The sequence below is a fragment of the Phoxinus phoxinus genome, assembly GCF_949152265.1.
Source record: "Phoxinus phoxinus genome assembly, chromosome: 22".
Lineage (NCBI taxonomy): Eukaryota > Metazoa > Chordata > Actinopteri > Cypriniformes > Leuciscidae > Phoxinus > Phoxinus phoxinus.
Genome location: NC_136897.1, coordinates 9559532 through 9571730, shown reverse-complemented (window position 1 = coordinate 9571730; position 12199 = coordinate 9559532). Strand labels below are relative to the sequence as shown.

General features: G+C 38.3%; 1 protein-coding gene across 1 annotated transcript; it reads right to left on the bottom strand.

The window, feature by feature from the left end:
- Positions 1-7719: 7719 nt before the first annotated feature.
- Positions 7720-11553, bottom strand: LOC306990223 (uncharacterized protein). Its single transcript, XM_079596771.1, has 2 exons — positions 10657-11553; positions 7720-8643 (listed from the first exon to the last, which is right to left on the bottom strand). The coding sequence occupies exons 1-2, from the start codon at positions 11512-11514 to the stop codon at positions 7882-7884; spliced, it is 1620 nt and encodes a 539-aa protein (XP_079452897.1). The 5' UTR covers positions 11515-11553; the 3' UTR covers positions 7720-7881.
- Between the last annotated feature and the right edge of the window lie 646 nt (positions 11554-12199).

The following is a 12199-nucleotide window of genomic DNA, read 5'->3' as shown; positions in this document are numbered from 1 at the left end:
AAATATATTCCTTGGGTCAAATATGGACTTCTTTATGGCTGACATAACCTCAAAAGGAGTCAACGAGTATGTATAGAAAGTTGAAGTTCATAGACTCTAATGCCAGAAATATGTTCAGTAGTTCAAAAAGGGGCCTCTGTATTACTGATTTAACATCAGAATAAGTCTATGAGTTTATATCGCTTAAAACCTTTTGAGGACCCATTGACCACAAATAAGTTCAATAGGTCAGATTTGGACTTTTAAAGGGCTTATGAAGCATCAGAAGGAGTCTATTAGTAGAAAGTTCAAGATCGAGGACTCTTTGGCCAGTAATATTTTCAGTAGGATGATTCTGGTATGGAAAGTCCAAGTTCATGGACTCTTGGACCAGAAATATGTTCAACAGTGAAATATGGACAATTGTCTGGCTGATGTACTACTACCTGAAAGAGTCGATAATCATTAATAGAGAGTTCAAGATCAATCACGCTTCAGTCAGAAATATGTTCAATAAGTCAAATCTGAAATACTGCATGGCTGAAGAAACATCAGAATCTAGAGTCTATGAGTGTGTTTTGATTGTTCAAGATCGAGGACTCTTTTGCCAGAAAAATGTTCAGTAGGTAATTTATGGGCTGCTGTGTGGCTGATGAATCATCATAAGGAGTCTATGAGCATGTATAAAAAGTTCAAAATCGAGAACTGTTTTACCAGAAATATTTTCAGCGGGTCAATTATAGCCTGTCTTGCTACTATAACATCACAAGAAGTCAATCTGGATATATGGAAGTTAAAGTTCAAGAACTCTTAAGTCAGAAATATGTTCATCTGTTCAAAAAGGGACCTCTGTAGTACCGATTTAACATCAAATTGATCGCAAGTTTATATCGCTTAAAACCTTTTGAGGACCCTTTGACTAGAAATAAGTTCAATAGGTCAGATATGAACTTCTATACGGCTTATGGAGCATCAGGAGGAGTCTATATAGAAAGTTCAAGATTGAGGACTCTTTGGCCAGAAATATATTCCTTGGGTCAAATATGGACTTCTTTATGGCTGACGTAACCTCAAAAGGAGTCAACGAGTATGTATAGAAAGTTCAAGTTCAAGAACTCTTAGGCCAGAAATATGTTCAGTAGTTTAAAAAGGGGCCTCTGTATTACTGATTTAACATCAGAATAAGTCTATGAGTTTATATCGCTTAAAACCTTTTGAGGACCCATTGACCAGATGTACTACTACCTGAAAAAGTCTAATCATTAATAGAGAGATCAAGATCAATCACGATTCTATAAGTTCAATAGGTCAGATTTGGACTTTTAAAGTGCTTATGAAGCATCAGAAGGAGTCTATAAGTAGAAAGTTCAAGATCGAGGACTCTATGGCAAGTAATATTTTCAGTAGCTCGATTCTGGTATGGAAAGTTCAATATGGACTTCTATACGGCTTATGGAGCATCAGGAGGAGTCTATATAGAAAGTTCAAGATTGAGGACTCTTTGGCCAGAAATATATTCCTTGGGTCAATTATGGACTTCTTTATGGGTGACATAACCTTAAAAGGAGTCAACGAGTATGTATAGAAAGTTCAAGTTCAAGATCTCTTTGGCCAATAATATTTTCAGTAGGTCGATTCTGGTATGGAAAGTTAAAGTTCATGGACTCTTGGACCAGAAATATGTTCAATAGTGAAATATGGACAATTGTCTGGCTGATGTACTACTACCTGAAAGAGTCTATAATCATTAATAGAGAGTTCAAGATCAATCTTGTCTTTATTTCTTCTTTATTCTTTATTCTTATTTCTTCTTATTTCAATCTTTATTTCAGTCAGAAATATGTTCAGTATGTCAAATCTGAAATACTGCATGGCAATGTCAATATGTATAGAAAGTTCAAAATCGAGGACTGTTTTACCAGAAATATTTTCAGTTATGGACTCCTGTCTGGCTAATATAACATAGCAAGAAGTCAATCTGTATATATTATAGTAAGTTAAAGTTCAAGAACTCTTAGGTCAGAAATATGTTCATCAGTTCAAAAAGGGGCCTCTGTATAACCGATTTAACATCAGAATGAGTCTATAAGTTTATCTCGCTTAAAACCTTTTGAGGACCCTTTGACCAGAAATAAGTTCAATAGGTCAGATATGAACTTCTATACGGCTTATGGAGCATCAGGAGGAGTCTATATAGAAAGTTCAAGATTGAGGACTCTTTGGCCAGAAATATATTCCTTGGGTCAATTTTGGACTTCTTTATTGCTGACATAACCTTAAAAGGAGTCAACGAGTATGTATAGAAAGTTCAAGTTCAAGATCTCTTTGGCCAGTAATATTTTCAGTAGGTCGATTCTGGTATGGAAAGTTAAAGTTCATGGACTCTTGGACCAGAAATATGTTCAATAGTGAAATGTGGACAATTGTCTGGCTGATGTACTACTACCTGAAAGAGTCTATAATCATTAATAGAGAGTTCAAGATCAATCACGCTTCAGTCAGAAATATATTCAGTATGTCAAATCTGAAATACTGCATGGCAATGTCAATGAGGATGTATAGAAAGTTCAAAATCAAGGACTGTTTTACCAGAAATATTTTCAGTTATGGACTCCTGTCTGGCTAATATAACATCGCAAGAAGTCAATCTGTATATATTATAGTAAGTTAAAGTTCATAAACTCTTAGGCCAGAAATATGTTCAGTAGTTCAAAAAGGGGCCTCTGTATTACTGATTTAACATCAGAATAAGTCTATGAGTTTATATCGCTTAAAACCTTTTGAGGACCCATTGACCAGAAATAAGTTCAATAGGTCAGATTTGGACTTTTATAGGGCTTATGAAGCATCAGAAGGAGTCTATAAGTAGAAAGTTCAAGATCAAGGACTCCTTTGGCCAGTAATATTTTCAGAAGGTCGATTCTGGTATGGAAAGTACAAGTTCATGGACTCTTGGACCAGAAATATGTTCAATAGTGAAATATGGACAATTGTCTGGCTAATGTACTACTACCTGAAAAAGTCTATAATCATTAATAGAGAGTTCAAGATCAATCACGCTTCAGTCAGAAATATGTTCAATAAGTCAAATCTGAAATACTGCATGGCTGAAGAAACATCAGATTCTAGAGTCTATGAGTGTGTTTTGATTGTTCAAGATCGAGGACTCTTTTGCCAGAAAAATTTTCAGTAGGTAATTTATGGGCTGCTGTGTGGCTGATGAATCATCATAAGGAGTCTATGAGCATGTATAAAAAGTTCAAAATCGAGGACTGTTTTACCAGAAATATTTTCAGCGGGTCAATTATCGCCTGTCTGGCTACTATAACATCGCAAGAAGTCAATCTGTATATATGGAAGTTAAAGTTCAAGAACTCTTAAGTCAGAAATATGTTCATCTGTTCAAAAAGGGACCTCTGTAGTACCAATTTAACATCAGAATGATCGCAAGTTTATATCGCTTAAAACCTTTTGAGGACCCTTTGACCAGAAATAAGTTCAATATGGACTTCTATACGGCTTATGGAGCATCAGGAGGAGTCTATATAGAAAGTTCAAGATTGAGGACTCTTTGGCCAGAAATATATTCCTTGGGTCAATTATGGACTTCTTTATGGCTGACATAACCTTAAAAGGAGTCAACGAGTATGTATAGAAAGTTCAAGTTCAAGATCTCTTTGGCCAGTAATATTTTCAGTAGGTCGATTCTGGTATGGAAAGTTAAAGTTCATGGACTCTTGGACCAGAAATATGTTCAATAGTGAAATATTGACAATTGTCTGGCTGATGTACTACTACCTGAAAGAGTCTATAATCATTAATAGAGAGTTCAAGATCAATCACGCTTCAGTCAGAAATATGTTCAGTATGTCAAATCTGAAATACTGCATGGCAATGTCAATGAGTATGTATAGAAAGTTCAAAATCGACGACTGTTTTACCAGAAATATTTTCAGTTATGGACTCCTGTCTGGCTAATATAACATCGCAAGAAGTCAATCTGTATATATTATAGTAAGTTAAAGTTCAAGAACTCTTAGGTCAGAAATATGTTCATCAGTCCAAAAAGGGGCCTCTGTATAACCGATTTAACATCAGAATGAGTCTATAAGTTTATCTCGCTTAAAACCTTTTGAGGACCCTTTGACCAGAAATAAGTTCAATAGGTCAGATATGAACTTCTATACGGCTTATGGAACATCAGGAGTCTATATATAAAGTTCAAGATTGAGGAATCTTTGGCCAGAAATATATTCCTTGGGTCAAATATGGACTTCTTTATGGCTGACATAACCTCAAAAGGAGTCAACGAGTATGTATAGAAAGTTCAAGTTAATAAACTCTTAGGCCAGAAATATGTTCAGTAGTTCAAAAAGGGGCCTCTGTATTACTGATTTAACATCAGAATAAGTCTATGAGTTTATATCGCTTAAAACCTTTTGAGGACCCATTGACCAGAAATAAGTTCAATAGGTCAGATTTGGACTTTTAAAGGGCTTATGAAGCATCAGAAGGAGTCTATAAGTAGAAAGTTCAAGATCAAGGACTCTTTGGCCAGTAATATTTTCAGAAGGTCGATTCTGGTATGGAAAGTGCAAGTTCATGGACTCTTGGACCAGAAATATGTTCAATAGTGAAATATGGACAATTGTCTGGCTGATGTACTACTACCTGAAAAAGTCTATAATCATTAATAGAGAGTTCAAGATCAATGACGCTTCAGTCAGAAATATGTTCAATAAGTCAAATCTGAAATACTGCATGGCTGAAGAAACATCAGATTCTAGAGTCTATGAGTGTGTTTTGATTGTTCAAGATCGAGGACTCTTTTGCCAGAAAAATTTTCAGTAGGTAATTTATGGGCTGCTGTGTGGCTGATGAATCATCATAAGGAGTCTATGAGCATGTATAAAAAGTTCAAAATCGAGGACTGTTTTACCAGAAATTTTTTCAGCGGGTAAATTATAGCCTGTCTGGCTACTATAACATCGCAAGAAGTCAATCTGTATATATGGAAGTTAAAGTTCAAGAACTCTTAAGTCAGAAATATGTTCATCTGTTCAAAAAGGGACCTCTGTAGTACCAATTTAACATCAGAATGATCGCAAGTTTATATCGCTTAAAACCTTTTGAGGACCCTTTGACCAGAAATAAGTTCAATATGGACTTCTATACGGCTTATGGAGCATCAGGAGGAGTCTATATAGAAAGTTCAAGATTGAGGACTCTTTGGCCAGAAATATATTCCTTGGGTCAATTATGGACTTCTTTATGGCTGACATAACCTTAAAAGGAGTCAACGAGTATGTATAGAAAGTTCAAGTTCAAGATCTCTTTGGCCAGTAATATTTTCAGTAGGTCGATTCTGGTATGGAAAGTTAAAGTTCATGGACTCTTGGACCAGAAATATGTTCAATAGTGAAATATTGACAATTGTCTGGCTGATGTACTACTACCTGAAAGAGTCTATAATCATTAATAGAGAGTTCAAGATCAATCACGCTTCAGTCAGAAATATGTTCAGTATGTCAAATCTGAAATACTGCATGGCAATGTCAATGAGTATGTATAGAAAGTTCAAAATCGACGACTGTTTTACCAGAAATATTTTCAGTTATGGACTCCTGTCTGGCTAATATAACATCGCAAGAAGTCAATCTGTATATATTATAGTAAGTTAAAGTTCAAGAACTCTTAGGTCAGAAATATGTTCATCAGTCCAAAAAGGGGCCTCTGTATAACCGATTTAACATCAGAATGAGTCTATAAGTTTATCTCGCTTAAAACCTTTTGAGGACCCTTTGACCAGAAATAAGTTCAATAGGTCAGATATGAACTTCTATACGGCTTATGGAACATCAGGAGTCTATATATAAAGTTCAAGATTGAGGAATCTTTGGCCAGAAATATATTCCTTGGGTCAAATATGGACTTCTTTATGGCTGACATAACCTCAAAAGGAGTCAACGAGTATGTATAGAAAGTTCAAGTTAATAAACTCTTAGGCCAGAAATATGTTTAGTTCAAAAAGGGGCCTCTGTATTACTGATTTAACATCAGAATAAGTCTATGAGTTTATATCGCTTAAAACCTTTTGAGGACCCATTGACCAGATGTACTACTACCTGAAAAAGTCTATAATCATTAATAGAGAGTTCAAGATCAATCACGCTTCTATAAGTTCAATAGGTCAGATTTGGACTTTTAAAGTGCTTATGAAGCATCAGAAGGAGTCTATAAGTAGAAAGTTCAAGATCGAGGACTCTTTGGCCAGTAATATTTTCAGTAGGTCGATTCTGGTATGGAAAGTTCAAGTTCATGGACTCTTGGACCAGAAATATGTTCAATAGTTAAATATGGACAATTGTCTGGCTGATGTACTACTACCTGAAAGAGTCGATAATCATTAATAGAGAGTTTAAGATCAATCACGATTCAGTCAGAAATATGTTCAATAAGTCAAATCTGAAATACTGCATGGCTGAAGAAACATCAGAATCTAGAGTCTATGAGTGTGTTTTGATTGTTCAAGATCAAGGACTCTTTTGCCAGAAAAATGTTCAGTAGGTAATTTATGGGCTGCTGTGTGGCTGATGAATCATCATAAGGAGTCTATGAGCATGTATAAAAAGTTCAAAATCGAGAACTGTTTTACCAGAAATATTTTCAGCAGGTCAATTATAGCCTGTCTTGCTACTATAACATCGCAAGAAGTCAATCTGGATATATGGAAGTTAAAGTTCAAGAACTCTTAAGTCAGAAATATGTTCATCTGTTCAAAAAGGGACCTCTGTAGTACCGATTTAACATCAAATTGATCGCAAGTTTATATCGCTTAAAACCTTTTGAGGACCCTTTGACCAGAAATAAGTTCAATAGGTCAGATATGAACTTCTATACGGCTTATGGAGCATCAGGAGGAGTCTATATAGAAAGTTCAAGATTGAGGACTCTTTGGCCAGAAATATATTCCTTGGGTCAATTATGGACTTCTTTATGGGTGACATAACCTTAAAAGGAGTCAACGAGTATGTATAGAAAGTTCAAGTTCAAGATCTCTTTGGCCAATAATATTTTCAGTAGGTCGATTCTGGTGTGGAAAGTTCAAGTTCATGGACTCTTGGACCAGAAATATATTCCTTGGGTCAAATATGGACTTCTTTATGGCTGACATAACCTCAAAAGGAGTCAACGAGTATGTATAGAAAGTTCAAGTTCATAGACTCTAATGCCAGAAATATGTTCAGTAGTTCAAAAAGGGGCCTCTGTATTACTGATTTAACATCAGAATAAGTCTATGAGTTTATATCGCTTAAAACCTTTTGAGGACCCTGTTACGGCCAGCTCGTTTCGACCGTACATAAAGTATACAAGTACACTGAGAATGACTTGCAAGATTTTATTGGTCTTCAAAAATACCAGTAACTTAATATAACAAAGTCTAGGGTTCAAAATCAAAGGGGTAAATCATAATCCAGATGGGGGGGGAGAAAAAGGTTGGTATGGGTTGTAAACAAATAAAGGTTCAGCAAAACAAGTGACTTCTCCAGAGGCCGTCAATCCCCTGGACGAAGTGAAGAGGACTGTTTGAATCCAGTGTTTTATCCTCCTCACAATTAAGTGGTGAACAGGTAACAGGGGTGTGCGATCTCCCACGCTCTCCAAGAAGAACACCGCCACCCGCAGGCGAGCAAGTAGAACGCAGGGTCGTAACACCTCCCTCCTAAAAAGAAAGATTCGGCAACGAATCTAAAATGACAAAGAAAAAGACAGTTAAACACTACCCAGAACGAACACAATAAAAGTTCTGATGGTCCAAAGGAACGTCATCCTCTCTTCATTCTTCAACACCTCTGGGCCCTAGAGATGCGAAGAAAAGGAACAAACAACGTAGAAATGATGTTACGCTCTGGAAAGTGTGTCAGCTATAACATTATCTTTTCCTTTCCTAAGATTAGCCTTTGCTAAACGAGGAAACAGTTCTTTAATCTGGTTGAGATACTCAGACCAGGAGGAACTATACCGCACGATGTCATCAAGATATGCCTCACATCCTGACATTCCATACAGTATACGGTTGAGTCGATAGGCTTTCTGTTTAACTGGACATGAGGTTCCTACGTCGATATCATGTTCTATGACAGAAGTGCGACCAGGAACATCAAGGAAAAGAGAGGGAAATGACATCACCAACTCAGTGACATCACTCCTCTCCTTCTCGTTCAGATAAGAAAGATGAGAGGACAGGTTAAGAAGAATCTCAGAGTTTTTAAGTCGCCCGTCGACCTTTTCCCGAGAAAGAAAACTCTCATCTTCATCAGCATTCTCTAAAGAATCCCCACTCGTGCTTCGAAAGAGAGGAGAAGATTCTGGAAAAGAGTCACAAGAGTTTACCACATTAACAGTAACAGAACGAACAGGAGCTATATACAATTTCAACAGGTTACTGTGACAGACTTGTACTTTTTTCCTCCGGTCAGGAGTATTCAACAAGTAATTGTTATCTGAAAGGCGTTTAGCTACACTGTAGGGGCCTGTAAATTTAGCCTGAAATGGGTTGGCAGGTAGAGGCAGCAAAGCCAGTACTTGATCTCCCACCTGAAACTCTCTCAACTTAGCTTTTCTGTCAAAATGTTGCTGCATTTTTATTTGAGACTTACTCAACTTCTTTTTAGCGAGAGCTCGTGCCTCATACAACCTACGTCGGAATCCACTCACATAATCTGAAATGTTCTCAGAAGGTTTAAACGTTCGCCACTCCTCAGCTAACGCAGCCGTAGGTCCTCGCACTTCATGTCCGAACACCAATTCATTTGGGCTAAACCCAAGGCTTTCTTGGATTACCTCACGTATCGCTAATAACATCCACGGCAGACCTTCTTCCCAATCCGCATCGAGTTCCACACAATATGACCTCAAAAGGGACTTCAGGGTTTGATGAAACCTCTCAAGAACTCCTTGACTCTGTGGATGATAGGCACTAGAAATATTGTGGTGTACTCGAAGTTGACGCAGGGCTTTTGAGAACTGTTTTGACATAAAGTTCGAACCCTGATCGGATTGAATAACTTTGGGTATTCCAAAGGTTGACATAAAATTAGTGAGGGCCTTCAAGACAGATTTTGTAGTGATGGACCTTAACGGATAAGCTGCAGGATAACGAGTAGTCTGGCACATAACAGTTAGAAGGTATTGATGACCAGCCTTAGACCGGGGCAAAGGACCAACACAGTCAATTATCAAATGCTCGAAAGGAGTGGAAACGACGGAGATAGGCTGCAAAGGAGCAACAGGCACTTTTTGATTTGGCTTACCGGTGATCTGGCATGTATGACAAGATCGAATATGTTTGGCCACATCTCGTTTGACTTTAGGCCAATAGAACTGCCGCAAGACCCGATCGTACGTTTTACGAACTCCGGTATGACCAGCAAGTCCTTGATGAGCCAAATTCAACACAGAGTCTCTCACTGTAAAAGGAATCACAATCTGAGTTTTAGGTTCTAGAGAAACATCTTTATGCAGGACCACTGTCCGACAAAGCAGACCATCATCAAGAAAGTACGAAGAGGACAGAGCATCAGAACACTTAGACCCTGCTGCAGAGAATAAAGGTTTAAGAGTGTCATCGCTCTGTTGAGCTCGAATTAAATCCTCTCGAGAGATCTGTAACAAAGAAGTCAAAGAATAGTCATCAACATCAGAGAGATCCACATTGGGTTTTTCAAGAGTGGATAGAACCTCAGATGTTTCAGCAGATTCACTTTGCAGCACTGTTGAATCTTTCTGGTCAGAAGACAACGAAGGACAGGACTTCAGGTCTCTCTGCTCAGGACATTTAGACCCATCAGATCCTAGCTCACCTGAATTAACAGTATAAAAGAAAGTGTCATGCAGTGGAACTTCAACTTGATTTTCAGATAATGGTTTAGCCATTGATCGAGTAACTGCACAAGCTGGAAACAAATCAGGAAATTCTCTACAATTATCAACATCAGGTTTCCTAGGTGTACATGCTATTATGGGCGGAGCTGCCACACCACTCCGTCCCCAAACATTCCCACCAGCTAAATCATTTCCCAGAATAAATGTAATCCCAGGGACTGGAAGTGCAGAACGAACGCCAACTACTACATCACCAGTTACAATAGCAGAGGAAAGATGGATTCGATGCAAAGGCACTTCAACAAACCCCATCTCAAAACCTCGCACTAATACATGAGTTCCAGTAGCAGTTTCAGAAGTTAATGGCAAAATCCCTTCTAAAAGAAACGACTGCGCGGCTCCCGTATCTCGAAGAAGACGTACTGGCACCGTTTCGTTTGAACCAGACAATGACACATTTCCTTCAGTGATAAATGGTGTATAATCAACAGAGGAAGTTATACACTGATCAACAGATTTATCACTAGAACTAGATAAATGACGATCTTTCTCATCAAGAGTATCAACAATGAATGGCGAAGTAGAAACCAAAGCAACAGGTTTCGACCATCTTTCTTTCTTCTTCAGAATAAGACAGTCAGATATTTTATGACCAGGCTTTTTACAATAAAAGCAAACCATGTCTCGAGAAAGTGCCGATTTACTAGAATGTTCAGCAACTGTCGCTCTAACATTCCTACTCAGCACAGGAGACTTTGTCTTAGGTTGAAAGTAAAACTTAGACTTACTCACATCGTTGGTTTTAAGACCGACTGAACTGAATGACCCACGATGGGTTAACACAAATTCATCAGCCATGATAGCAGCTTCAGAAAGTGTATTCACCTTGTGTTCAGTGAGATGCATAGCTACAGCACGAGGAACACAATGTTTAAACTCCTCTAAGAGCACTAATTCTCTTAACTGCTCTTTAGTTGTAACTTTCATTGAAGTGCACCAACGATCAAATAAGTTCTCTTTTTCTCTTGCAAATTCAACATGAGTACATTCATCAACTTTAGTCAAATTCCTAAATTTTTGACGATATGCCTCAGGCACGAGTTCATATGCATGCAACACAGCAGATTTCACAACATCATACTCACCACTCTGTTCCAGTGAGAGTGCAGAATAAACTTCCTGAGCTTTACCTGTGAACACACACTGCAGCAATAAAGTCCAAAAGCCCTTCGGCCATTTCATGGACAAAGCAACACGTTCAAAGTGATAGAAATATTTATCCACTTCCTTTTCAGAAAATGGCGGCACCAATCTCATATTCCTGTGAACATCAAACACAGGTTCACCTGCATTGTCAAGCCGTGGAACAGGAGGCACATTCGCTTGTGAATCTTCAGCTGTCTTTGCTGCTAACTCCAACTCCAGCTTTTTTAACTGAAACACTCTCTCATCCCGATCTCTCTCTAACTGAAACGCTCTTTCATCCCGTTCCTTCTCTAACTCAAGTTCCAGTTTTCGCACAGTTAATTGCTGTTCTAATTCTCTCGCAGCGAACTCTCTCTCTAGCGCTCTCTCCTTCGCAGCGCGATCCTCACGCTCAGTGCGGATTTTCACTGCATCCAAATACAACTGCTTCTCCTGCAATGACATATCTGGAAATTTTCTCTCACTTTCGTCAACATCAAGAGGAGTAGACACAAACGATTCACTGGGAATAAACTCAGCGCCTACCTCTAAAACTCCTCTATCAGCAAGTGATCGCTTCAAAATAGTCACGATAGTTTCCTTCAGCCTCTTCTCTTGAGAAGTAAGATCGACACTGAAGCGTTCGGCGATTTGCACCAACTGCTCCTTTGTACAACTCTCAAGCAAAGCTTCTGAGGGACACGCAAAGAAATCTTCGAGCACCGAAGACATTTTATTCGTATGTGTATACCTACAATAACACAAACGAAACCACTAAATCACACACGTGAGACACTGTTTACCAAAAATACAACTCCCACAAATCACTGCTTCGAAGAGAAACTACGTCACCGTATTACGCAACCTATACTCATTCACAAAATGTCCAAAGACTTCCCACAAGTCAAAACACAGTGTAAGCGCGAAAATAAACCGCACTATACACACAAATGCAACGATTTACCTTTATGTATTTTTGTAGAATGGATTGTCCGTTTACAATATGAGAAAACTCCAGCTCCTAACTCAGAAAACACTAACTAAATCCTACCTGGTCTTCAGAGATGTACCGGGCTCGGGGCGACATTAAACGCTGAGCTCCGCGACAATCAGTCAAACTGAAAGTCCGGAAGCGTACCCCCTACAGAGA